The 27,394-nt window shown below is 42.3% G+C and overlaps 2 protein-coding genes across 4 annotated transcripts; both read right to left on the bottom strand.

Annotated features, from left to right (window-relative positions):
* Positions 1–419: 419 nt before the first annotated feature.
* On the bottom strand, positions 420–20,376 carry parp4 (poly (ADP-ribose) polymerase family, member 4). 3 transcript variants are annotated; one of them, XM_041057015.1, is made up of 40 exons: positions 20,265–20,376; positions 19,713–19,840; positions 19,228–19,453; positions 18,495–18,624; positions 17,969–18,047; positions 17,776–17,880; positions 17,121–17,279; positions 16,755–16,892; positions 16,495–16,662; positions 15,616–15,767; positions 15,165–15,296; positions 14,712–14,810; positions 14,395–14,578; positions 14,072–14,213; positions 13,834–13,976; positions 13,536–13,667; positions 13,184–13,270; positions 12,842–13,006; positions 12,630–12,676; positions 12,433–12,514; positions 12,100–12,237; positions 11,828–12,017; positions 11,420–11,490; positions 10,908–11,095; positions 10,643–10,742; positions 10,128–10,298; positions 9,920–10,000; positions 9,671–9,751; positions 9,473–9,568; positions 9,189–9,368; positions 7,471–8,648; positions 6,989–7,055; positions 6,690–6,792; positions 6,301–6,433; positions 3,785–5,828; positions 3,580–3,681; positions 3,147–3,239; positions 2,663–2,805; positions 1,032–1,135; positions 420–773 (listed from the first exon to the last, which is right to left on the bottom strand). In XM_041057015.1, exons 2-35 carry the CDS (start codon positions 19,836–19,838, stop codon positions 5,621–5,623), a joined length of 5,481 nt encoding a protein of 1,826 aa, XP_040912949.1. In that variant the 5' UTR covers positions 19,839–19,840; positions 20,265–20,376; the 3' UTR covers positions 420–773; positions 1,032–1,135; positions 2,663–2,805; positions 3,147–3,239; positions 3,580–3,681; positions 3,785–5,620. The 3 variants fall into 3 exon arrangements, with proteins under 3 accessions (XP_040912949.1, XP_040912950.1, XP_040912951.1); XM_041057016.1 differs by having other exon boundaries at positions 10,128–10,286; XM_041057017.1 differs by having other exon boundaries at positions 19,246–19,453.
* Positions 20,377–23,393: 3,017 nt separating this feature from the next.
* Positions 23,394–26,621, bottom strand: LOC121193967 (heat shock 70 kDa protein 12A-like). Its single transcript, XM_041056402.1, has 4 exons — positions 26,284–26,621; positions 25,906–26,130; positions 25,644–25,815; positions 23,394–25,270 (listed from the first exon to the last, which is right to left on the bottom strand). The coding sequence occupies exons 1-4, from the start codon at positions 26,563–26,565 to the stop codon at positions 24,246–24,248; spliced, it is 1,704 nt and encodes a 567-aa protein (XP_040912336.1). The 5' UTR covers positions 26,566–26,621; the 3' UTR covers positions 23,394–24,245.
* Between the last annotated feature and the right edge of the window lie 773 nt (positions 26,622–27,394).

The following is a 27,394-nucleotide window of genomic DNA, read 5'->3' as shown; positions in this document are numbered from 1 at the left end:
TTGCCTCGTGGCCAAGAACCAGGCTCAATGGAGAGAGAGTAAGAAGAAAAGAGAAGGAAGGGGCAGGTCAGAGTTCCTAAAACAACTGAAAGGATTAGGTTTGTAGTTTTTGGATCACTGACCAGGGCGTTCACGTCTACAATCACCGGCAGCAGAAACACAGCTCATGGACCGATAACAGAATGATGAGAGTGGGCTGGGTTTGTCACAGCATTGACTGGAGGAAACTGTTTGTGTTGGTTGAGCATCTTAAATCATAAGGAATTCATATTTTTACGGTTTCCACATAATAAGAGGACTGTACACAGGATAATTACGGTAATCAACAGCTAAAGGAGCAGACTGTAGAATTGCTTTGTTCCCACATTGTCAGTATATATGTATATATATTTTTTTTTACACATAAAAACAGCCACATCTAAGTTTAAAATTAAAATTTTAATATACTGCAGAGAAGTTTCCAGGCTGGACAGCAAAGGTTGTGATGCTTTCATTTTCATGTTATTTTACCCAGAAATACTCAATCAAAGGAATCAAGTGGCTAAGCATCCAAGTGGCATCCTGCATTCAAATATTTTAATTTATACCTTAATACTTTAAGTATTAAACTCAAATGCTAAGGCAATTTTTCACAGATCCATGGCAGAGTGGCATTACACCGCAGATCATTCCAGCTTTCATCATATCTCACACCAGCTGTGACTTCTACACAGTCCTCTTTGCCCCATTGTGGATCTCCTCGGCCGTTATCTGGCTGATCTTTCGCCCAGTACCTGGGGAGGTTAATGAGAATGTGAGCTTTCACAGCATTGACCCCCAGATCAACAAATGAATTGACAGGATTTTTTCTATGTACAGCAGCTGATCTTACAAGAAATACTGGAGATTCCAATCATCAGCAGTTTGATTCTAGTAAATTTATTTAGACAATCACCCATTAAAAAAAAAAACTAATGTAGAATAATGACTGTAAACTCTATGTGTCTATATTCCAACAACGTGTAGGACTGTTAATTTACTGTATGTCTTACTGTACGTTAAGTGGAGTCCCATCGACCCATTTCCAGTTGGACTCATTGTCTCTGTCGTTCAAACCAATCCAAAAGCGTTTCTTGAAGATTTTAGAGAGAAGTTCCTGTTCAAAGGAGAGAAAGCCTGTATTTACATTTTTAGCTTATTACCATAGTGTTGCAGCCTGACCTCTGATCCACTGCCCTGTGTGACGAGGCCACAAGTTGCTGCTCTGCAAGCAACTAAAGTTCAGGTTAGAGAACCTACACTGCTCATAATTACAATAATAACCATGCATTTGAGGGTTTGGAGCTGACTTTCCTGTTTGGTTCAGATTCTATGAATCTTCTGTGAACTCTATACAACTGAAATACCAAGTATGCACCCAGCAAATGTTCAGACAGGACATATTGTGGTGCCACTTTCTGATCAGACCACATTTATAAAGGGTTTATGAACAGGTAAGTGATTAATGGCTTTATTTATGGTAAATAAACACTTTACTAATGTTTTATAGATCAATTATAAGCCATTAACAAGAAAAACAGAATCATGACCCGTCCTCGTCCTGGCGCATTTACGCGCACACGCTCACACGTCATTCACACTTTCACACACACACACACACACAACCAAAACTACGGCAGTCACAACATCTCCGTTCCTTAGAGTTAAACATCCCCTATAATGTTTACTTTTAAGCGGAACACTGGACAGATCAAGACAAGGCGTCCGCAGTTACATGTTCGGTGGTTTTCTCACGGACGAGCTGCAGCCTGAAATCCTGCAGAAGACGGAACCAGCGCATGACCACACGAGAAAGTAAAGTCTCACAAACTTCAAACTTGTGCAGATGTTTTTTTGCATTGGTGTTACTGGTCTGCATTGGTGTTACTGGTTTTCTTTTCCACGAGCTATTGACTGGACTTGTAGGCTGGATCCAGCGATTGGAAGCAGCTCCAAAACTTCGCCACACGGGCATAAATTTTTTTAAATTTAAGTTTTTCATTTCGGAGCATGACTGTGCCAGATTGCCTGACGCGCGTGTTGGAGACGGTCTCGGAACGAGCTCACATCATGCTGAACCTAAGGTGTCTCCTCTTCAAGGAGGCGGAAGGAAAGGAGGGGGTGTGTGGCAAAACCCAAGATCAGGAGGACTGACGCCCAAGGTTTCCTCCGTGGTTTCTCTGGAGGTGTTTTCACCGTCTGATGGAAGCGTTCCAGCGGATCTGGATGGTGTGAGAGCTAGTTTTTTTATGTTTAACGTTAAGTTCCGTCATGACCTGCGAAAATACTTTTGACATGAATTTAGTGCCTTGGTTCCAGGGATGGAAAAGAATTGTGAACGCTTTCGGAACGGCGCAGTGGGACAGCTTCCGGGTGCCGAGCGCGCTGCGCACGTTATGGTTAAAACATACTGATGTCTGGATCCACGCAGTCTAATAGAACCGGATCATCACAACTGCAGCTCTTTCCTATATGTGGTCAAACAGTCCATTGGAGAGGACGCAAAGTGAAGTGCTGGAGGAAGAACAACGTTCATCAGCCAAAAGTTTGATCATAAACACGAATCTCAAACACAAACTCAGCTCAAAAAGAAAGAAAGAAAGAAAGAAAGAAAAAGAAAGAAAGAAAAAGTGACAGCAGCTACCTGTTCTTCAGGACTGTCTATGATCACCAGATGTGCTCCTCTGTCTCTGCAGTCTTGGCTGCCTCGGTCCCAAGAGTCAGACTCGGAGGAGAGAAAGTAACAGACACAGTCGTACATCTTCCATCCTGTAGGACAAACTTTCTCTGCAAGACACATCAAACCAAAAAAGGTTCAAATTAAAGATCAGATCAGATAACAGCCCTGCCCTTCAGCCTGTGGTTCAGTAGACGACAATGTTTTCGGCCCGTAAGTTGCTGTTTTCCTGTTGTGCTCACTCACACTCCAAAGATTCCTGGGTATTAACTTTACAGCTCAGAAATCACAGCATAAATAAGCTGCACTGTTAATAAGGAGATCACAGTCTGCTTCCCTGCTTGTAAGGAGGGGAAAGTTTATGAGAAATAAAACTGACACAATGCTGAGTGAACATGTTATAGTCTGGGACATCTTCTGAAGCTTTCAGTAATAAAACATGAGCACTTACTCTGTTTGGACAAACGGTGAAGTCTGTCCACCTCTCTAGTCATGTTGATGAGGCCGGCATTCAGCCGCTCTCTCTCCTCAAGTGAGTTATGGTCTGAAATAAATCAAGATACATGTTTGGGAAACACAAAATAATTCATGATACTGACGAAGCGTCAGTGCAAAGTCTAATGTCAAAACATTTTCAGACTGTGCCCCTGGATTATGACAGACATTCAAAAATCAAGTCTAAATTTATGTTTATGAAGTCGATCAGTGACTAAAACAGATTTAAAAAGTGCTTTAAAGGACAACAAAGGAAAAAACTGCAAAAAAAGACAAGAAAGAAGAAAAGCCAGAATGGCAAACAGGCTCCATGGTAAACCAGGTGAATCTTCCTGACTCCTGAAAATCACAAGTTCAAACTGGTGTAAAGTCACGAAAACCACACTCACGGTAAACACCGAGTCCGATGAGCCCAGCCAGCAGGAAAACACTGAGCAGCCCCAAAGAGAGAACCACTCCCCAATAAAGTCTCCTCTCAGAGCCACTCAGACCTGAACAGAGAGCAGACCAGGGAAAACAGTCAGTTATACCACAGTAATAATCACAGATGATAACATTCATCTATCACAGCTCGGCCTGTCGGTTCAATCTCACCTGTCTGATTTGTTGAATGTTTCTGTTCAACAGACTTAACATGCTGGACGCTGATACAGATTTCCTCCATCGCTCATGAATGCCAACGATTTCCTGCAGTTTCAGTGGTGCTGCAGAGACGGTGGTACATTTATGACACTTTCTCAACCTCCTGAGGAAGTCACATGTTTCACAGATAAATTGTCCAGTACCAGTCAAAAGTTTGGACACTCCTTCTCATTCAATGGTTTTTCTACATTGTAGATTCATACTGAAGACATCAAAACTATGAAGGAACACATATGGAAAAAAGTCTCAAACCAACCACAATATGTTTTATATTTTAGATTCTCTGAAGCTGCCACCTTTTGCTTTGATGGCAGCTTTACACACTGTTGGCATTCTGACATGAAAAGATACAGAAGCTTGGAGTCATTTACAATTTACATTTTAAGATAACTTTCTTGGAATAGGTACACTGCATTCATGTTAGTTTTAGAAAGATTTCTGGAATAGACGATTTAATATGATGATCACAGAGAAGAGAGTTGGACTTTAAAGAACCTCAAAACAGGGTGAATCTTTGTGAAGTGGAGAACTACCAGGACTCCTCAGAGAGGCAAGATTAATCAATACGGACATTTTCTATCATAAAATGCAAATATTTTAAAGTCAAAATGAGTCTATATAATAATCTATATAATAATCCAACACCACTGCAACTTGGTGTGTGGAAGAATGGCAAAGGAAAAGAGACATTTCCTGTAAAATAAATTTAAAACAAAGGTAAACAAAATACATTAAGGCATCTGAGAAACATTAAAAAAGATTTTAATTCTGTGCATGATCAGACACACAGCCAAAAAGAAATCAGCGACCACAACGACGAACACAAAGGACACTTGATGTGTCCGTTGTGTTCGTCTCATAGTGCAAATCTGTTAAGTATAATCAACTTTTTTTGGTAATTTCTTTCATAACCTAACGCACGTCTCCTGTGCGATCTGCTGATCACCATGATAAAGTTATAAATCATTTCAAAAACAAAAAGCCTTCTGTGAAATGCTGTCGGCTGCTGACTATAAACTTGCGTAACATATACAAGATAAAACCCAAAAATAAATTCCAGGAAGCTGTTCCTCAGCTGCTCACTTCTCTGTAAATTAGTAAGTTCCTCACGCTGAGCCTTGTCAAAGCAGAACAGTGCACTAACAGCGCTTTTCAGGCATTTATCTCGCTTTTCTGTCCCATGTCTGAGACGGGACGTGCGTGGTCCCAACAAAATATAGAATTACGTGACTTGTTGTATCTTATTTGATGGGCATCAGAACACAGATGCTTGTTGGAAGTACTGTCAGTGCTGGGATTGCTAAGACATGGAGGAAAAAAAAAAAAAGATTTGACTGCGACTGTTGGGGCCTGACAGTCAAACCATATTGTCTGGCACCAACGATCACGGTCAACTCACATTTCTTTCTCCCCACTCTGATGTTTGATGTGAACATTAACTGAATCTCCTGACCTGCATCTGCACGATTTAATGAACCGCACTGCTGACACATGATCGGCTCGCTGGACAACTGCATGGATAAGCAGGCGTACAGGCGTTCCTAATAAAGTGCTCGTGTTCATGAAGTTTGAGAAACGGGTTTACAGCAGAAAGTCTGCGTTTTTAAGCTGATGTAAACACACTGACAGAGACTCTTCAAAGTGCTTTATATAAAGGCAAAAGAAATTCATGCATATCTATGTAAACGATAAATCTAAAAGATCATTTCCACCCTTAAAAACAACAGACAGGTTTGATTTTCTCTACTGTATCTCCTCTTCACGCTGCCCCGGTTCATGCTGGCCTGCTCAGTGGACCAGTAAAGGGGCCGCGGGCCTCTGCAGGTTCAGACCACTGAGAGGTGAGAAGGGGGGGAGGCCTTCGCAGCCCAGCAGCTGACGGGTGGAGGACTCCCAGCTCAAACCAAACTCCAGCCGGCTGTAGACACACGGGTACTGCTGGTCGGCCCAGCACACCCACTTGACCGCCCTCTGAACCTCCTCCAACCACTCAGGCCTGAGAAAAAGAGGGAAGTTGGTATCAGAAAGAAGCAGCGACTCTGAGAATAGTGACAGCTGGGTTTAAAAAAACCAGAACAGAAAATTACAGCAAACGATGACTTTCAATACTGAGAAAAACAGACTAAACCCGGTCAAAAGGACACTGGATTATTTAATACACGTATAGCTTGGTTCTTCTTACAGGGTAGGTCCTCGTCTGACAGATTCTGGATTTATCAGGTCACCCTACAGTGATCGTAGTGTTTAAACCTAATGTGAGTAAGGCTGAGAAAGATCTACTTCATTAACACAAGACATCACATTTGTTTTTGGACCTAAATGTCCATGTCCCCCGTTTAGCGCCTTCATCAGTGTGTGCCTTCAGGTTTAGACCCAGTTGTTCTGATTTTCGAGAAACAAACAACCCAAAAAAAAACTTTCATTCATTTCTCTCTTGATTGTGTTGTTGTGTCTGGGTGTGGACGGACCTGGGCTGAGCGGAGGCGTCCAGACTGAAGAGGGTGCGGAGCAGTTTGCCTTCCTCCAGCTTCTCCACCCTCAGCAGCTGCAGAACCAGAAGAGTCGCCACCAGCCTCAGGATGTCTGCGTGGGCCCTCACACCTACACCACACACACGCACAGGTAATGGTGCTCATCATTTACATTCAATATGAAACATTTAAACTTTTCAATAAGTTTTTTAGGACAGGAAAAAAAACACTCTATGCAAACTTTCAACCTGTTTTAATGCCCTAAAAACATCTTCAAAACTAAAAGATTGATATGATGCAGCTGAAACTCCCCAACATTATAATGCAGTATTCAGACCAACCTCCACTATTATGTGCAAATTACATAATTTAATTATTATTCTCACCCAGAGAACAAATGCCCTTGTTTTTTAGGAACACGTTGGCAAAGAGGTCGACATTGACATTTAGGAGTTCACCCAGCTCTGTGGTTAGCTCCCAGTAGCCCTCCTGCAACACAAAGACAAAGAACATGTGACTAAAACAACAATTTCTTTACATGATTTTTCATAAAAACTGTAGATAACAAAGTAAGTTCAAGGCTCATGTAAATTCCAATAAATACTGTAAGAACTCATAACATCTATCTCCGCCTCCGCGTGAAGAGCGGCATGCAAACTGTGGCTGCCATTCAACAGTATCTTACTGAATTCTGCAGCTGGAAGATCTTTGTCCATTTCAGCTTAAGTGCTTCAGGGTCTGTTGATCGTCTCCTGAGACAACACGACCACGGCAGGTTATTCTTAGTGAATGTGGACGATAGTGTGACACTGTACAGACACGCAAACATGATCACACACACACGCACACACACATGCTGACTCTCTCTTCCGTCCACATACACATACACTCACCAAACTCTTTATTAGGAACACCTGTACATTGCTTATACATGTAATCATCAGCCAATCACGTGGCAGCAGTGCACTGCATTCAGGTCAGCTGCATCAGAAAGGGGGGAAAAAATCTGATCTCAGTGACTCACCTGGCCCCACCCAGTCCGGTGTGGTGCGGTGTTCCTAATAAAGTGCTCCGTGAGTGTATATATAGAACTTACAAAATTAAGTTTCAATATATTTGTTTTCTAAATGAAAGCACATCTAAAAAAAAAATAGTTTCAGGACTCACTCAAAGGACTGATGGACTGGTAAAGGTCGAGGACGAGACCTGCTTCTTCGCAAGGCTTTACCCACTGCTGATGTAGCTCGGGGAAAACCTGATCCACAGATCCGAGTCACCCTGCTTAAAGGCTGAGGTACCGACAGGTCAACAGGTGCAGCTTCACTCTGAGCCGGTCCTGACATGAAAGACGAAAGACCTTTGGGTGGAAACCCTGCTGAAGCAACTCCAAACAAGCGTGCTGGTCTTTGGCGGTGAATCTGAGGCACAGGGGGGCCTGACATCCCACAATATTCCTTTCTAACTACAGAGTCAATGAAACCAAAAGCTGGCTGTTGCTGGGCCGAAACCGCCCCCAACTCCACAGCCACGTTTTGAAATCCTGCTGTTTGAGGTGTCACCGAATCTGAAGATGCTGTCCGTGCACGGAACAATCCTAATTTTGGTGGAGAGTCTGCAGCAGATGCAAGCGCACCTGGGTACGACCCAGAGTCAGAGGAACTGTATTCCATGTCCAGACACGCGTCCCACTCAGACGCCATTTCAAAACTCGGGACAGGTTGATCAATGATAGTTGGCCGGCTGCCGAAGAGCACGGGAGTTTCAAATGGAGGGGGTGGACTGTGCCCAGTAACCCGTCGTCTGCTTTGTCCAAAACCCTTGTCTGATTCCACTGACTGAGATAAAAGACGGAGAGGTGGCATGACTTGGACGCAAGTGTCCATCATAAGTTCAAAAGAAGGAGGAGGAGGAAGAGGAGGAGGGACAAACTGGGAGGAATTAGGATGCATGGAAGCAGGGGGAGGTGGAGGTGGAGGGACTGGAGAGGCTAAAGATTGGAGTGGCATAAGTGGACTGAAGCATGGAGGAGGAGGGGGGACAAATTGGAAGGACTTAGGATGCATGGAAGCAGGGGGAGGTGGAAGTGGAGGGACTGGAGAGGCTAAAGACTGGAGCACTGGAGCAAGTGGACTGAAGCATGGAGGAGGAGGAGGAGGGGGAATATGGGGAACTGTCTCCTGGAACATGTCAGTCAGGACAAATCCCTCTTCTCCAGAAAGACATTTCATCTTTTGGTGCCTCACTCTTCTTGACCTCTTGGACCGGCCCTTAGGCTTATAGTCATGAATGGCTTCTGGACTGAACAAGTCCAAGTCCACAGGCAGTACAACTGAGTCAGAGGCGCGCTACAAAAGGAAAGAAAAAGTCAGAAACAATTTTTTGCTCTCAAAATAAAGTGAACTGTTAAGTTACAAACCTCTTGATGTTTTTTTTTTTTAAACATTACTAAAAATTCACTGCAGTTCACACACAGAATCTGTTTTAGGATTACGGTTGGTAATGGTAGCTGAGCCGGCTCCACAGTAAAAGCTCTGCCTCTGCTTTCACATTAAACTGCATTTTTTAATGAAGCTCATGCAGGAAGAATTTTGTTAATATTACCAATAACATTATGCATCAACAGAGCAATTAACATTGTTCTGCTTTAATTCAATTTGTGACACAGCACAAGGATATGTGCAATGCTAATCTAGGATCCATTAATCTATCACTAAGTGTTAATTATTAGTTTGTTTTCACACTGCTGAATAATGTGGAGAGACTCTGCCTCACACAGCAGGTTCATATGGATTCATAAGATGGGAATCTTCCCACAAAAGAGAATAATGAAGGATTAGTAAATCTCTCAGTACACCTCTGATAACACTACAACGGAGTGACAATACCTCCATCGATAAACTATCAAAAAAGTCCTCTTCTTCCATTTTGAGGCACTCTTCATCCTCATCCTCTTCTTCTCCACTATCCTGAGGAAAAATCCAGCTGATGTAGGGGAGGAAGTCCACATCTTCTTCTGTGATCAGCTTGGGGATGTCTGTGAAACCCTCCTCTGGTTGTTCTGAGTCCTAAAACAAGTTAGATGAGTTTGGTTTGGTCAGGAGCTACAAAGCTACCAGAAGTGAATATGAATAAAAGTATAAACGTGAAAAAGGCTGAAAACTGTACAAACCCTTTCCTCGATGGCCACAAAGCTGGTGAACTGAGACAGAATGGAGAACTCTTTGCTCAACTCGATGATGAAGGACTTCAACTCCGCTTTCTTCCCCTGCAAAAGCAAAAAATCCACATCAACATGCGCAGCTTGGACTGGACGTCAAAACTCGTGTGGGCTGCTCTTTGTTTCACTCAGTGACAAACAGAGACGCACCTCGTGTTCAGCCTCATCGGCATCCAGGCTTCCGTACTCATAATCCCTGATGAGCGCCCTCGCTGTGAGCTTGTGAAGAAACTGAACACGCACATCGACACACATCAGGATCATCGACCCGTCATCGTCATGGTAATGACAATCACCATTAACCTACATCCTACATCATTATCTGCATTACGATATTGGGTGAGATGAGATTAGGATTTCCAGGAAGGTCCTGCTGAGAGACAATGTGTGTGGACTTACTGTGCCCCTGGTTTTCTGCAGTTCACTGGTCGACACCATGGTTTTGAGCTCCTGACCACTCAGGTTCCCAAGGAGGGTGGCCTGTTTGAAATAAAAATAATTTCTCCAGGAAACATGCTAAATATTAATATTAATATAAATACTAAAATGAGGACGGGCTACATATTACTGTACATTTAATAGTGCCATGCACACACACACTGCGTACCTGAGTGCAGTGCGGCACGAAGCCATAAACCAGGGTGTGACAGTTGTTGAACAGAGCATGGAGTTGTTTAGGGGCCTGCACAGGGGTGGGCGCTGTTGGGTTGAACTGCTGCCACTTCACTGACACCGAACTGCATCCAGGAGATGCAATACGCTTCACCTGAGACGCCACCTGTGACCAGAAAAATAAATCCACAGAGGTTATTTCATTCTGTGGGGGAGTAATTTATGACTGGCAGCAACAGAAATTCGTCAGGACTGGAAAGAAGCCTCCTGGGAAATTTGTCAAGCCTTGAGTCTTGCTGGATTATCTTTGCTAATATATGATGAAGCTGGGAGGAAGCTGCATGTGTGAAATGTGTCTACATGTGAATAATTACAGTTCATTTACAGTTAGTTTAAATCTTAATCTTGGATTTATTAACAACAGTTTCACTCCTGCTTCTTTGCACAATGATTAATAGCAGAAACATAAAGTCAGAATATACTGTGATTAAGCAGAGGTAGTCCTTTCACCTTCTCTGCCCAGCTGTGTTTGACTTTTGTGTCGAAGAATTCGTAGGCTCCACCCCCTGCCTGGGCCAGCGCTCTCAGCATGTGCCGATTGGCCGTCGGGCTGAGAGAGACGACAAAGAAAAATAAACACACACCTTCCAAATGTCTGTCATCAAAAAGAAGCTCAGTGTGCAGTGCATGGTAGCTACCACTGCACTGTACTCAGGATCCTCACCCTCCTCACCCCAGCCCCCCCGTGACCTATGACCTCTAAATGCATTCAGACCTGAGGCCAAAGGTGAAGAGGCGGCTGTGCTGAGCATTGTCTCTAAGCAGCTGCAAGGTGAGCTCTGCGTTCTGGATGTGGCCGTCCGACAGCAGCAACAGGTTCCTGATGCCACGGGATGGAAGCAGAAGGCTGAGGGCACGTAGGGGCCGCCACAGCTCAGTGCTGCCACCTACTGGAGAGAAGTGCTGACAGGGAGGGAGAGATACTGACAGTGACAATATCTCCACTTACTGCCAGTTAAAATAAAATCCTGAATGAATCTCAGAATGAATATTCACCGGTTGAATGAAAAACAAGCACTTCTGGCATTCTCCTTTCATTACATTCGTTATTCACCTTGTATTTCACAATTGTACATATCAACTAAAACACTTGTAGTACACACTGTGAATTGATGCATTTTATAATTTAAGGTGCTACACAGGTTGTTATGCAGCTGAACATTAGCTAAGTGAATCCAACATAAAGCATCTCTGATCTACTCAGTATTCCTTACAGTCAGAACTCACCTTGACGAACTTCTCTGCTGCCTGACGAGCTTCATCGAGCGGCTGAGCTGTCAGGAACGCTTCTGTGTGATCTGACGGAAAAAAAAAAATACAAAGTCGGGACAATGAGACTGACCACTAGAGAGTTTGGATCATTAACAGGCAGAGATTTGACTTCACATGGTGGAAAGTCTCCAGATACAGTATTATGGTACTGATGTGAATAGAGCTGAAACACTTGTGTTGCATGTGAGCGTAAATAACGGATTACTCAAGAAACTGCGGTCTAATTGATTTATTCACAGACTGTCATTTTATTAAGTAATACCATTCACTATGTGTCATCTAAAATTTTAGCTTCCTCTTTAACAGTGAGACAGTTCTGCTTCGTCTTTTTTAAGTTTGATCACAACAGACATAAAAACTGACCTGTGCCAAACAAAATGACGTTGAGTCTGAGGTTGTGGCCGAGGGTTCTGAGGACCTGGAGGGCGATTCTCCGGGCCGTGTGGAGAGACTCTCCCCTCATGGACTCAGACGTGTCCAGCAACAGGATGACTTCATCGGATTCTGAGCCGGAGTCGACGTCAAAGTCTGGATAGAAAACCAACATGCAGGCCTAGAGGAGAGAGCGAAAGGTTAAGGTTTAAAAAACAGTTACAGACTGAGAGAAAGAGAGGAAGTCAGAGAGAAAGACACACCTGGCTGTTCTTGTCAGGGTGTTTCTCCACCCACATCCTGGGCAGGTGGACCTCAGACAGAGTGACTGACAGCTGGAAACCTTCTGCACCCATGACCTGCCCCGGCAGCACACTCACCACTGCCTTACAGTCTGTCCTCTGGGAAACAAGAGATGAAGAGCAGATTTTTGTCCACATATATTTTGCTTGATTTTTCAAACGCATTACGTCCAGAGAAAAAAACTAAACTCTTAATCTAAACAGTTTTACACATTTGTTGATTTTTCTTCTGTACAATATACAGGATTAACAGTGACATTGTTCATCCAACTACAGATGCAACACTGAAATTACCTTCATCTTGACCTTGTGAGTGATGCACTGCAGGCTGCTGATTTCATGAGGCATCTCAACTGACATGTCCAGGCTGAACTCTCTGAAGGAGAGAACACATTGGACAAACACACACATTTAAGTGCACACTACATTACTAAAAAAAAAGTTAAACAAAAATTGCATTAAAATAGTCAAAAACACATTATATCACACACCTTGCACCTGCTGCCTCATCAGTCACACACACCTTCTCCACAGTGACCTGTTGGACGATGGACAACAGACAAAAACACAGATACGAACATCAACGTCATCGTTTTGCTTTCAACGGCGAGCCCCTCACACACAACGAGACGAGACCCAAACTGATGCTAGGGGGTGGGGCTCCTTTAGTTTTCATTTAGCCTCCCATCCAGGATCTTCTTACCTGAGTGGTTTGGTTGAGCGCTGCGCTCTCCTGCCACGGAGCCACGCTGCCAGGCAGGGAGAAGAGAATACTCCCGTCCCTGACGATCAGCTCAGACACAAAGGTCACTTTGATGAGGACAGTCGCACTGGGCGGCAGATTGCCCACACTGATGGTGAACACGTCCTGCAGTGAGTGTGAAAAATAAATAAATAAATAAAATAAAATTACGAACTTTAAACTTTTCACAACTTTAATGAAATGCTATGAATATCCTGGTGTAATCACTTATTAGTTAGTTAGATTTAGAGCTTGAATCAGCATGATGACATGTGCTTGGTTACGTGAAGAGGGTGGACATACAGGGGCATCCTGGTCCATGAGATATGCTCCATGGCCTTTCTCTATAGCCTGCTTGTACTCCTTGCGAGCCTTCTCTTTCTCCTTCACCTGAGAACAGAAAAAGCTGGTTAAGAAGGTTAAGCTAGTTTTGATAATTATCCTTAATGCTTCTTTTGTGATGTACTGGTGGGTGACTACCATGTCAAGTGTATGCCATGTCTTTTATCGTTGCGACATTTATAATTGACTTTCAACAAACTGCTAAATAATGAGAAAATAATATCATAAAGAAACGAGATGTTAGATAAACAAAGCAAATGGAGGTGAAATTCACTCAATAAAGAAATCTGTGGCTACAGATGAACTCAGTTACCTTTCCCACCACATGCTTCCCATTGATGAAAGCTTCAAATCCACACACTGCTGCAGAATCATCCAATGGGAAGACATACTTTGCTTCAATGGGCACGGGACTCGTGTTGGTGTATTTCTGGAAAATGACGACCTACAAGAGGAAAGAAGAGAGGACAGAGTTTCAGGGCAAAACAAAAGGCATTTGAGATGTGAGCCAGTGAACTCAGCAGGTAGTCAAATTTTATATCCAGTAGTCTCGTGTATTTTAGGATCAGCCATCAGATCAAGAAAAAAAAACGGAGTCAATCTTTTTTCACCTGAGAGAGCAGATCCATCAGTTTGCACTTCACATGTACAGCCTGCAGGGGGAGCTGCTGACCAGAGCTGTCCAACAGACCAGCCGTCACTTTCTCCAGAGGGTTTTTAGTGCTTTCAACCCCGTCATCCTCCAGCGCCAGCTCTGTGTGCGCACACACACACATACACACATACACACAATGTTTGTTTGCTTGAACTGCAATCATGACAATAAAAGTGAAGCTGCCGGGTGCTCACCCTGATCAGACGGAGGTGGACGCGGCTCAGAACAGGTGCTGATGGCGGGCCTGAACTCTTTCAGCTGGTCTCCCTCGATGCTGAACTGAACCACGTACTTCAGCTTCACTTGATCAGGACTGTACACGACATACTCATCATCCTGGAGCACAAGTATAATGATCCACGTTAAGAGAACACACACGCACAGATATACCAATTTTTAATATACAGATGTGCAGATGATCTGTGTCCCACATTAGGTATGAAAGACAGATTTGGGACAGTTAATTTAGAGACCTGTCTGTTTATATATTTATCTTTCCCTCTACATTCACACCCACCTCAAACTCAGAGAGAGTGTTAGGCGTGCGGCGGACTCCGTGCACGCTGTGGTGTCCCTCAGGGGCTTTGGTCAGTGTGAGGTCTCTCTTGTGGACGTCCCTACACTTTCCCAGCGCCACATCGCACACCAACAGCAGCCGAGAGCCGTCTGTCACACAGGGCTTGGAGTATTTCAGACTGGTGCTGTGGTTGGAGGACATGGACAACGAAAGACATGCTAAGGACAAGTTAATTCATGTGTCTCATGTTGTAGAAGAAATGTTTGTATGTAAGATGATTTGGAATAAATCTTGTCCATTTCAGATTCTCTACTAACCTAACAGCATTACTGAAGTAGATTCCACTGCCCAGATTACCAACGTCTGTTCTCTCTATCCCATGATGCTCCACTCCAACACGGGGCAACAGCAGACCACTAAAGAGAGAGGGCGAAAATACTGAGCTCTTTACTCTTTAATACTGAGAACTTCATTTATCCATAAACTGGATCTTAAACTGGAACGAGAGTCTTTTCTTCAGTGCCATCCTAAAGTGTGAGGGACACGAGTCAATTTTTACAACAGAAAATTTCCATATAGTCACATACAGAGACTCTAGGTCTTCACATTGAATCTATATAATTTCATCGAGAATTGTTTGTAAACCTTGGATAAAATTGGAGTAGAGGCTGCGATTAGAACAGTCATTAAGGGTAAGACACCAGGAAATCATTTAAGACAGCACAACATCCACACTGTGTGTGTGTGTGTGTGTGTGTGTGATATCTCACCGAGACAGGATTCCCACGAAGTTGCTGGGGCTGGAGGAATGGAGCAGATGCTTGATGTTCCCGAGCTCGCTCTTAAATGTCTGGAGCTCCAACCCTCTGCTGACACGCAGGACCTGCTGGATCTGCACCGGGCTGCAAAGCACAGATGGAAACACAGGCAGTGAGATGCCACCCACACATGTATGAGTGTGTGGATGGACGCTACTGAACACTGTGTTTCAGAGTTCTGGGTTGCTTTGAAGCCACTATCCGCTACTATCCTCTACCATTTACATGTTTCTCTATGTCAAAGTTAATTTGATTGGCATGTTTCTGTTACGTTATATAAAGCCTTTGGTGAACAATGTACTCCCTCCGTCAAAAAGTCGGGTAAGCACTGGATCGTCGTGAATGGTTTCCTCTTTCGCTAAAGATTATCGGACATACAAGCGTTTCTGAGGTGGTACGCTACCTGTCCCGCAGCAGAGCAGTCACAGCCTGAAACTCGGGGCTGCTGGAGGGAACGGTCTCGATGCCGCACCTCAGAGCGCGGTACTTCCCCACACAGGACGGAACGGGGTTTCTCAGGTTCATCTCACTCACGTTCAGAACATCTCTAATCAGCTTCACAAAAAGAAAAGTGATGGTGGTCATTTTAGCCCGGATATGCACAGGAGATGGCGGTGATGTGAGGAGTGTTTCAGAGTGTATGTGCAGATGCCAACAATCAGTTCTTTGCATTTATTATCTATGAATAATTTGCAGTCAAACAGTAAAAAGGCTGTTACTGTGCTACACACAAAACATGTTTAAAACAAAAGAAGACAAATCAGCCCATATTATTATTAAGTACCATTTAGTAAATGAAAATATGACATAACATAAATGTAAATATTCAAAATTCTAATATGTGTACACAGCCCTACAGCCGTATCTCTGGAAGAAGATAAGGAGAAGATAAGGATCAAGCGTGTAATCCTTCAGCTGATAAGAAAACACAATAATCACCACAATGTGGAAGTGTAACAATCTCAGAATTTAATCTTTTCTAAACTCTTACTGTGTATTTAAGAGTATTTATAAATGTTTATCAGACACATTGTACAATATACTAATTATATACTGTCCATAATACACCCTAATGGTAGTAGTATACTAACTATTTTTACAATTGGCTTCGTGTAAAAACAAATAAATATTTAAATTGACATCAGACTCACCGAGAGGTTTTATTTTTTTTAGTATGCATAGAGACTGCTCTGAGGATGCTTAAGGACACGTAGGACACATGTTCACATGAAATACCTTTCAAAACACGAATGTTTGGCTCTTTATGTATGTTCTGTGTTACCTGACACAGGTCCAGTTTCTGAGAGATGAGCTTGGCACTGGGAGGTACGTGCGGCGCCCAGTGCGGCAGCAGGGTGTAAAAGTCTTCCAGGAGAGACGCCACCTCAGTATGATTTGCCTCCCTTAGCTTCTTCTGAGCCTGAAGCAACAAGCCCTCCGCCCTGCTCACCTACGCATACACAGGGCATGGATTACAATCTGCTTTCAGGAGTCAGACAGCAGACTGAGACTTTACAGAGCAATCCACAGAGGAGACCTTACATCATTGAGGCTGAGCTTGTTGACTGAAGCTCTGAGGATGTCGCTGAGGCGGCCCAGGGCCTCAGTCCACAGCAGCTCCACAAAAACGCCCACCTCCTGTGATAAGCTTCCTGTGTTAAGTTTCTCCTCCAGCAGCAGCTACCGGTCAAACAGGGAACATTTTAATCAACCTTTTTTTTTTTTTTTTACCATAGTAAAGAAAATACAGCTTCTTGAAGTAATACAATAAAAAAATCACACTAAACACAGCAGTAATCATGGTGGGAACTGTAACGCATCTCGTAAATGCCTGCAGATTTTATTTTTCTGGTTAAGACAAAATGTGTGTCCTGTTTCAAACTGTAATGTGCAGTGAGTGTGTTGGACCTGCTGCAGAGGGGTGGAACCCAGGTCCTGGGCCTGTGGAGGGATGTTCCTCCTCAGCTGCAGACCAGAAGCCTGCAACATCTCCCCCAGCGCCTGGTACACCTCGAGAGCTTCCTCTGAGGTGGACGGAAACACCAGCATGTCCTTCACTGCCGCTTTCTGTTTAGCACAAACACAGGTACATGGTTTTATGTTTTGGTAAACAAATTGAAAAGAACCTTACAGTTTCATGTTGGTTTAATATTGTTGCAAATTCGGTTTATTTCAATAGCATAATACAACAGACAGTATGTTTTATGGCATGAGGGAAAAAAATAATACAAACAGCATGTAAGTTGCATTTTGGTCACAAAGGTACATCAACAGAAACAGGAAGAAACATCAGTGAAATTACAGGTGCATCGATCAAACACAGAAAACAGAAACAGTTATTACAGCAAATTCCAAACACACACAAGCAGCACAATCAAAGATGAAGATCAGGCAGGAAGTAAAAGAAGCAATATGGCAGATATGGACAAAGGATTGCACTGTTCGTCACTTTGTTTTCTGTATTAAGTTCACAAAAATGATGTTATGTTGCCAAATTGCTTTCATCTGTGAGCTGACACGCACTACAAGCAAATCATGCAAAAACATACAAAAGACTTCATACCTTGGCTCCTACATCATCCTTCCAGTACCTGACCACACGGTACTGCCGTCCTTTCTCTCCTTTGAAACTCTGCAGCTCCAGCACACACCAAGTGTTGCTGTTTATCTTGAGAGAAATATATATAACATATGACTAATAGGTGTAATTCCAGAGCCATAAATATGTTGAAAAAAAAAAAAAATGAAAGCTTTACCTTTTCAAAGACTGAATACTTGGCCACTTGAAAATTATCCGGATACGATGGCAGATCAGAATCTGTTTCAGTATAAATCCTGTGAAAGATATTTCATCTGTGTTATTTTGGAAGAAATATTTCTGCACAAATGTTTCTGAAAACTAAATGTTGATGTGACAAAATCTGAGGAGTGATTATTCTGCCTGAGGCGAGTGGGGTACAAGTGCATCTCTGAATGGATAACAGTGAAATCTGAATTTCAAAACAAGGAAAACTTTCAAATTTCGTCTGAAAATGATTCTTAAGGTCAGCTGCACCCTCAGGTAGCAAAGTGTGCCTCGCATGTGAGAAGCTACTTCCTTTAGCACTACAATCATTCAATTATTTGTCTGAAGGAGAAGGGAACCCTAAAAGAACGAAAAGAAAAATCTGGACGAGCACCATGACTCACTTCAGATGAGACTGTTGTGAAGTTTATGTGAAACAGGATCTTAAATAAATAGAAATGTTAACACCAGTATGGCGCAATGATAGTTTTCCACACCTGAACTTTCCCAGGACATTTCCACTCCTCTCCGGAGTCTCACCCCTGTCAGTCAGACTCTTAGAGTCCACGGGCTTGGCCTGGCCTTTGGGCTGCTCAGCAGCTGCTGTGCTTGTTGCTACTTTGGACACTGAAAGGCAACAGACACACACTCAAATGTTCTGCAAGAACCGGTATGCAGTCAAACCTGAGTACACGCAAACTGTGTAAACAATGTGACAAACTGATGGCTACAAATACAAACTTCACAAAACATTCATTACACAACACTGCTGCAAGTTTAAAGAAGCACTAAAGAAAATCTAAATGTGTATCAAAGTGCAAAACAGCACACGCCTGATGAGCAAACACACCTTATATCTGACCTAAAGCCTCCCATGCTGTTAAACCTGCTGACTGAGTCTACACTGTTTATCAGCACGCCCATATGTCAGTGTGGAAACAAAAAGAAGTGGGAGGGTGAAGCTATTGAGCCCTTTTTGACAAGTAAAGAATCTCATGACTTGTGTCTGTGCTAAAAGCAATGAAGCACAATGACTGAGTCATTGTGCTGCAACAAGGTGGAGTCCTGGCTCTGATTTGGTTTGTCCACCTTCTGTAACCAGTTGAGACATTACACGCACTGAATGATTAGCATTTTCCATTCCCATATCTCTGACTGCACAAACAGTGAAGTCATTTTTTTCTGTTGTAAGTGTATAAACTCTATTTGTACAATCATTGCAAATAACACCTCCATGTGAGAGCGGACCAGGCCTCGGTGAGGAGAGATGGTGAGGATGTGTAAAAGCAGAGGGAGGGGAAGTATCCAGCTTGTACTGATCCACGGGCAGAAGAACGCCTCTGTTCAGACAGCTGTACACATAATCCACCCCGACCACAGGAGTATGGTACTTCTGGATGCTGCGCAGCCTGTTGGAGCTCAGACTGGACACATCACTGGTCACTATCAGAGAGCACTGTGGGAAATGTAGGCAGAAAACAGAAAGCAAGTTATGACTTCTGTTCATGCATATGAGAACTGACAGTGCTATAGAAGTAAGTTGCAGCTTGAATTGCTGCCACGGTGTTTTGTTGACTGTACCACCAGCAGCCTCCACATTAATCATACTGGAGAAGGATGATATTTAGTTTTTAATAAAAGACACTAAACAGTCTGACATCTCTGCAAACGGGGGGCAACAACAGCTACAGCTGGGAAGGATCACAACCACCGACCTGTTTGTTCACCACAAAAGAAATGCTGCCTCCATTCTCTGTTATTGCAGACTTCAGCTTCTTCTTCTCCTTGAAAGGCAAAGTTTTCAGCTCCAAAAGCACAGAGCAGTTCTCAAACACAGCCATGCCTGCGAGGACAGGACGCACCCAAAGCAAGTTATCATGTAGTCTAATACCAGTATGTTGTCGGTAGGGTGACAGGTTTTCACAAACTTTAAACATTATGATTTTTATAGCAAAACCATAGGAAGACGTGTACACACACACACACACATACACATACACACACACAGCAATTTTACACACCTAACTTGTTTTTGACGTACTGTAATTTTAAAAAATATATGTATATACATATGTGTGCGTGTGTGTGTGAGTTAAGATAAATAAAGAAACAAAACAATAAGAATTAAACAAACAGCGCAGTTTGCGAAAAGAAAGTATCCCAACATGTCCAGTACAGTGCAAACTAAGCTAGCTCTCTAAAGCTATCAGATACGACGGAGCGGTATCTGACGACTGGTTATATAAAGAAACTGAGGTTAACTTAACTGTAAATATCCAGGAGATTCTCCTGCGGCCGTTGTCAGAAAGTTTAGGCTGAAGTTTGCGCTCGTATCAACTGAAAATCGAAGACCTGCCGCAGCCGCGGACGCCTTTGGCCTACACCTGGTTGTCTTAACTTCCGGTGTCTTTTCAAAATAAATGTTAAGGTGAAATTGAGCTCACTCTCACTTCCATCATCAACAACTCTTAAACAATTAATTTGGAAAAAAAAGTTGTTAGTATGCATACATTTAATTCATTTAAGTTCACAATGAAAATGTCCCACCGTGAAGTCTAATCATCCTTACTGATAACAGCACACTGATTTGTATTGTACCTCTGAGTTTCTTTGTAAACTGAAGGAATAGTTTGATGTTTTGGGGAGTCTTTATTGTTTTCTTACTGGGAGTAAGCTGTAAAGATCAACACCATTCTCATGTCTGTGTGGTGAATAGGCAACAGCCAGGAGACAGCCAGGCTCGGTCCGAAGGTTTTCAAAGAGAATAGTACCCAACGCTGCAGCTCAATTCTAGAGGCACAAAAAAACTACTGCGCTACCTACCCACCAACAAATTACAAAAACAGAACTAAGAGGAGCTTGGATAGGCAACTTTTCAGTCGTTATGATGTTTTCCAAACATTGATAAAGGCTGCGGTGGGTTTGAATTCTCATTTCTTGCCAGGTGTAGTTTGATTTAAAGTCTGCATGGAAAATATTGCTTGATTCAGCTTTAAAGAGCTTTGCTTTGAAAAGAGTTCAGAATGAAGCATGAACAACAGCCCTTTTATTGTTACTTATAATATCAAAGGAATTCTGCTCAGAATATAAATAAAATTATAAATGAGGATGATGCTGAACAACTCTGATTTCTTTTGAAATTTGTTCCAAATGAAAAGCCAACTTTTCTGTCTGGCTTTTACATTGAAAAGGAAATTCACAAGAGCAGTAGTCAGTTACTGTGACTTGACAGAGTAAATCAGTGTGCTTCTTCCTGGTTCAAGGCAAATACACGCCCAGCCATTCCCTGTGACTGTGCTGTGCTTAGGGCACAGTCACAGGGAATGACTGAATTTGGCCATGCTGCCCTCCTCTGGATGAAGAGTTGTACTGCAAACAAACACTCCAGTTGTATCAGCCCAATGATTATTCTGAGTAATTAATGGTCACTAAGCAGCTGAGCAGCTGCAATAAACCAGGCGTATGTGTGTGGTATGTAAATTAGGATTTTGTTTCTTGCTATTCCAATCAATAACCTGAGGTTTTAAGCTGTAATGGGCTTTATTATTTGTGCTTAGACAAAATTTCTCATAGAGACGTGACATTTGGAGTGGATCAGTACTTACACATACTGCAGTGAAAACAATAATATTTTAATTTAGTTTAAATTCAATCAATCAATCAATCAATCACACAACCTCTACGATAAATAACTGATTCATGAAATAACAATTAATGGCATAAAAAATCATTTCTTATCAATCCCAGACAATGTTTGGGATAAACAGCTGAGCCTCTAACAAATCAATGATAGAAACACACACAGTCAAATAATGCTAATAGTATCATGTCTTCAGATATGACAGATGTAATCCACAAGGGGGCATGTGAACGTTCTAATTAAGTCTTAAATAAGGATTTCTATATCCTTATTTAAGACCTCAATCATGTGGAGCCACCATTAAAACTGAAAAAAAGAATTCTGACAGAATTCATTTTAATTTAAAACCTGGAACAGGGCTTGCTTTGCATAAAAAACACACTAAACAATCAAACTAAGTATGCACCTGCAACAAGTGATTATTATTTTCTTTTTTTTTATTCTGTAGAAATTATTACTGAAAACTCTTGTGTGGTGATTCTCACCCTCTTCATTCAAGTGATCCTTTGAAATCATATTGTTCTGTTGCAAATAATAAGAAAATTTCCACAATTAAAGACTTCCGTGGAATGCATATCATTTTAAACATGCTTTAACTCACACTCACAGAGCATGAAAGAGAAAATGAAAGCAGGTGCTGAAAGGATTACACAGATGCCAACTGATGATTGGGCAGGTTATACTTGTTGAGTTCTTGGCAGTACATTTTCAAAGAAATACTAAGTCACATCTATGGGTGGCACGGTGGCACGGTGGTGCAGTGGTTAGCACTGTAGCCTCACAGCAAGAGGGTTCCAGGTTTGAACCCTTCTGTGTGGAGTTTGCATACCAAAAACATGCATGGGTTAGGTTAATTGGCTACTCTAAACTGCCCGTAGGTGTGAGTGTGTGCGTGTGTGGTTGTGGTGTGGTCTTTGTGTGTCAGCCCTGCGATTGACCGGCGACAAGTCCAGGGTGTACCCCGCCTCTTGCCCATAGTCAGCTGGGATAGGCTCCAGCTACCCCGCGACCCTGATACAGGATTAAGCGGCAGAAATGAATGAATACTAAGTCACATCTAGATCTCTTTGAATATGAGCTTCTGTGTTTATACACACCAAAATGAACAACAACTACATATATACATTCTCTTTGAAGGGAAGATTAAAAAGAAATGTAGAACAGAGTACACGTAGCTTGTGATACCAGAAAAAGTTGTCTTTTTGTCTGGAAGTGGAGAGAGTTAGAGCCCCCAGTAAATGACAGCTTCAAATATTTGGAATAGATTTCAGAAATATTATAACACTCTCTCTTCTCTCTCCTCTACGGAGCCCCTCTGGTGACATTGGATAAAAAAAAATAATAATGCGTGGCCACGAGATAATAACGCGAGGCCACGAGATAGTAACGCGTGGCCACGAGATAGTAACGTGAGGCCACGAGATAGTAACGCGTGGCCACAAGATATTTAATGCGTGGCCACAAGATCATAATGCGTGGCCACGAGATAGCGTTATAATGTATGTAATGAGGAGGGAATGTGTAGAAGCAATCATCCAAGATGTGTCCTTAGTTTTTTTTTCTTCGTGGAAAAGAAACTTACATGAAATAAGTAAATAAACAAATAAATGAGACAAACAACTTTATTGAACAATAACTTCATATTAACATATTAAAATGATACAACAGTTTTTTGGTCTTCATTGTGGCATGGCACAAACGTTCAGCAAAAACACTATAACTGGTGTAGATTCACACTTGTCCCTATAATAATTGAGTTTACAGTACATTTATTTCCAATTACCACGTTTACACATTCTGCTAAACTGCATCTTAAAAAACAAAAAACAAACAAACCAAAAAACAACAAAAAAACCTGTAAAATAAATTTTGCTGAGTATAAGTACAAAGTATAAGACATCCAGGAGTTAGATGCAAAAAACTTAGAAAAAACAAAAATATACCTGTTTAAGTTACATTTTGCTTTCTTGTCCATTTAAGAGAAAGGATCCACTTATTTATGTTAGCTAACATGTATGAGACCACTGCTGGTTGTGACCACAGCATGATTCAGCTCAGCTGTTATCCAGGACTAATAGTGTTGGGTTCAGAGCCCAGCTAAACTATAAGATATACACTTCATCTATCAACAATAAATCACAGTGTCACAATCATTTAATGGAAGTAAAAGTAAAATATATTTTATTCCAACTTTATGGGCAACTGTGTATTTAAATTTGATCACACATATCATGAAGACCAAGTAAACGCCTCTTTGAACCATCTGCTTCGTCCTAGGCTATTGCTAGAAAGTTTGACAAGAAAAGCACAGGTGATACAAATTTTGTTAACAATGGCTCAGTTCTGTCAGGTGTTCTAGTAACCTATGCCAGTGAGCCACCATGCACAACACCAAGACCCTGGAACTGGATCACTGAAATACAATGCACATTAAAGGTGAGCCAGTTCCAGGGTCCAGTGGAGAGGGACCATGGCACAACATGCAAGGTGAAAATTTCATACCCTCTATTTAACCAAGGCCAGACCATCTAATGGTTTTTAAACTTGACCTGTCAGAAAAATGTGCAAATGATGGAATAACTTCTGAGGGCATCATTTTACATCCTCATCATTTGGTCATGAAATCGATCTTGGTTGTACTTGTTGACTGAGAATCAATGTCAGTGGCTGTGGCTTCAATTTCTGTGGCGCCAAACTTTATTTCCAGTTTGATGTCTCGATTGATGCCACGTTCAGTGCAGGGCATGCTAACATCAACTGAACCAACCAGCTCCAGTCCCCACTCATCCACATACATTGGATTTTTTCTCTCTGTGCGATAAAATTCAATTGTCACAGATGTCTGATCTGCTTCCACAGGACAGAAAGTGTGCTCTCTGGTTTCATCCCAACCTACATCCTCATCTATTTCCACCAGTTTCTTGAAAATGTCTTTACACCACTCCCCCTCTTTATTAGAGGTTTTCTTCTCTGCCTTATGTTTGGACTCAAATTTCTCCCAGATATCAATCCCATAAGTAAAACCACTTTTCCGGATTGCCACCACCGCTGGATTTCTCCCAAACATGACAGCTCCCTTCACAATTGCCTCCTGGGCCCTATAAGGGCACAGCACTGTGCACTGACCACCAAACTGACTGGTAATGTATCTGCGCAGAAGCTCACTTGAAGCAAAGCCCCCCACTAACAGAATGTACTGAATTTTCAAACCTTTCTTGAAGATTTGTCTGAGATTGTTGGTGATCTTGACCAGACTCTCATCAAAGAAAGATTTCATCTTCTCTCTTGAGATTTTGATTCGTCCCTGCTCCCAGGATGCTCCTTGCACCTGCTTGAAGAACATTTCAATGTCCTGCCTTTTCCTAGCTAATTCTGTTAAGTTAAATGGGCAGGTGATTCTGGCATCGTCATCCTCTTGTTTGACAACAGAAAAATCATACATCATTCTCTGAAGCTCGCCAGGATAATTTGTTTCATACTCGTCCCAGACATCATCAGAGAATATTTCTTTGAGGAAATCTTTGAATTTTTCATCAACTATTTGTCCTCCCATATTATTGCCACAAGCCTTGTGCAGCTGCTTCAGGGCTCCTCCACCCAGCACTTCGTGGACAGTTATGTCCACAGTCCCACCTGTAACACAAAAAGGACGAGCTCATAAAAGTAACTACAGCATTCAAGCAAGCTGTAGTTCTATGTCACTCTCAAAAGGTCTCTACGCAGTGCCATGAACAATTCTGGAGATCGAGTGTGTGCAGGATGCAGTACGCAATCATGTACATGACTGGGGAGCAGTAATTTACTTTACCACATTAAAGGGTTTAAGTATTTCTGAACATCACTGGTAATGCTCGAATCTATCAAGTTAACACTGGATCCAAAAGAGCATTAAAGGAAACAGTATTGACCAGTGATTCACCATGTTCCAGACTAACTTATCCAAATCAGACTATAAATAATAGATTTGTCTTTAAAAGACTGTATAACTATTGACAGCATCACATACCTCCACAATCAACCACAATATACTGTGTTCCTGGACTTTCTTCTAATGTGTTGTTGTTTTGGTTTTCTGCAATGAAACCATCAGCTGGGAGTTTCTTACACCAGACTGAAGCTGCCTCTGGTTCCAGTGCTATTACCAACCGGTTTGGTTCTTCTGTTGACACAATGCCTGCCTAGAATTCAAATCAGTAAATCAGTCGATCTCTACAATGTATGTAAACTTTTGTAAGCATTTTATTATTTCACATAAACTAGTGGGTTACCTCAGTTGCAGCTTCTCTCATGAACTGCTTTGCTGAAATATCCCAGATTGCAGGTACCGTCAGCACCCAGGTGAAATCAGAGGATAAGAACTTCCTCCCTGCCGTGTGCTCACCAATGGTTTTCAGTGCATCTTCCTTCAGGTAGCACAGTGCTGCTGCGAATACTTTCAGGGCATTCATTGACTTTCCATTTGCTGCTGGAATCACCAAGTTTCTGTTGAGTTGCTGTTGATGAATTTTAAAGTGTTAGATAAATTTTTCTTTTCGTTGGAACGTTATTGTGTGTAAGAAGAACATGGTAGCTGGTTTACAGGAAACATATTGATCATTCATGTATACAAGTATACAAGTCTACAACACTAAACATACTTTACTCACTTTGCCATAGAGAGACATCTTAAAGTTTTCAAAGAAATATTTTTCCTTTGCTTCTGTGTCTTTCATTTTTAAATACGTCATTTTGGCATCATAACCAAACTTGTAGAATTCTTCCTTTTCATCAAATAGAATGCAGGTTGGTGTCTTCGGGGTGTCTAATCCATACTTCTTCCCCCAGGTCTTCAGAATGGGCTCAGCTTGTGCCTCTCGTGGTGACACACTGTAGGCATATCCACTGTATGCAGTGCCAAAGTCTATCGCTATGATGAAGGAGTCACCCATTGCAGAAACAGATTTAGCTATGAAAAAAATTGAAATGGCAATGTGCAGCGATTACAGTGCCTCAACCAAGTGCTGAGGTGTCATCGTTTGATGCATTTATTAGTGTTGAGTCAATGAGTCCCTCCTCCTTGGCAGTCGTTGGAAGGGTGTGGCCACATAAAAACTTCTGACAGACTGACAATGGACACGTTAAGAAAAAAAGAGGAAATGGCAAAGATTTCCCCTGTTGTACATTCAAAACATCCTATAAGACAATCCACTGAATGTTTCTCAAATAAAGCTTGCTGACTTTGAGGTGCTGTTTATAGACTGACCAGGTGGACAGTATTATGAGCTTAGTCACCCACGGGTGGTCTTGTATTCCCCCTATGTGGTTCCTTTATGTTAAAAAAAAATGCAGGTCAAGTGTCCTTGGTTCTCTAGTGAAGTGGTTCTATGTAGTGTGGTCTGCTGGAGCAGCATCATCTCTACAGCAGACAGGAAGAAACTTGACAAACTGATCAGGAAGGCCAGCTCAGTCCTGGGTTGCCCCCTTGACCCAGTGCAGGTGGTGGGAGAGAGGAGGATGGTAGTGAAGCTATCATCAATGATGGTGAATGAGTCCCAACCCATGCAGGACACACTGACAGTACTGAGCAGCTCCTTCAGCGAGAGGCTGCTTCACCCCAAGACAGTGAAGGAGCGTTATCGCAGGTCCTTCCTTCCTGCTGCCATTAGACTGTACAACCTGTGCTGTGCTGAGCAGACCACAAGCACACACACACATACCAGGACTGAAAAATGCAACAATCTCAATTTCAGGTGCAATATGTACAGCATTGTGAAGTAA

Source organism: Toxotes jaculatrix, chromosome 15 (assembly GCF_017976425.1).
Source record: "Toxotes jaculatrix isolate fToxJac2 chromosome 15, fToxJac2.pri, whole genome shotgun sequence".
Lineage (NCBI taxonomy): Eukaryota > Metazoa > Chordata > Actinopteri > Toxotidae > Toxotes > Toxotes jaculatrix.
The sequence above is the reverse complement of the archived record's forward strand: the minus strand, read 5'-3'. Positions and strand labels throughout refer to the sequence as shown.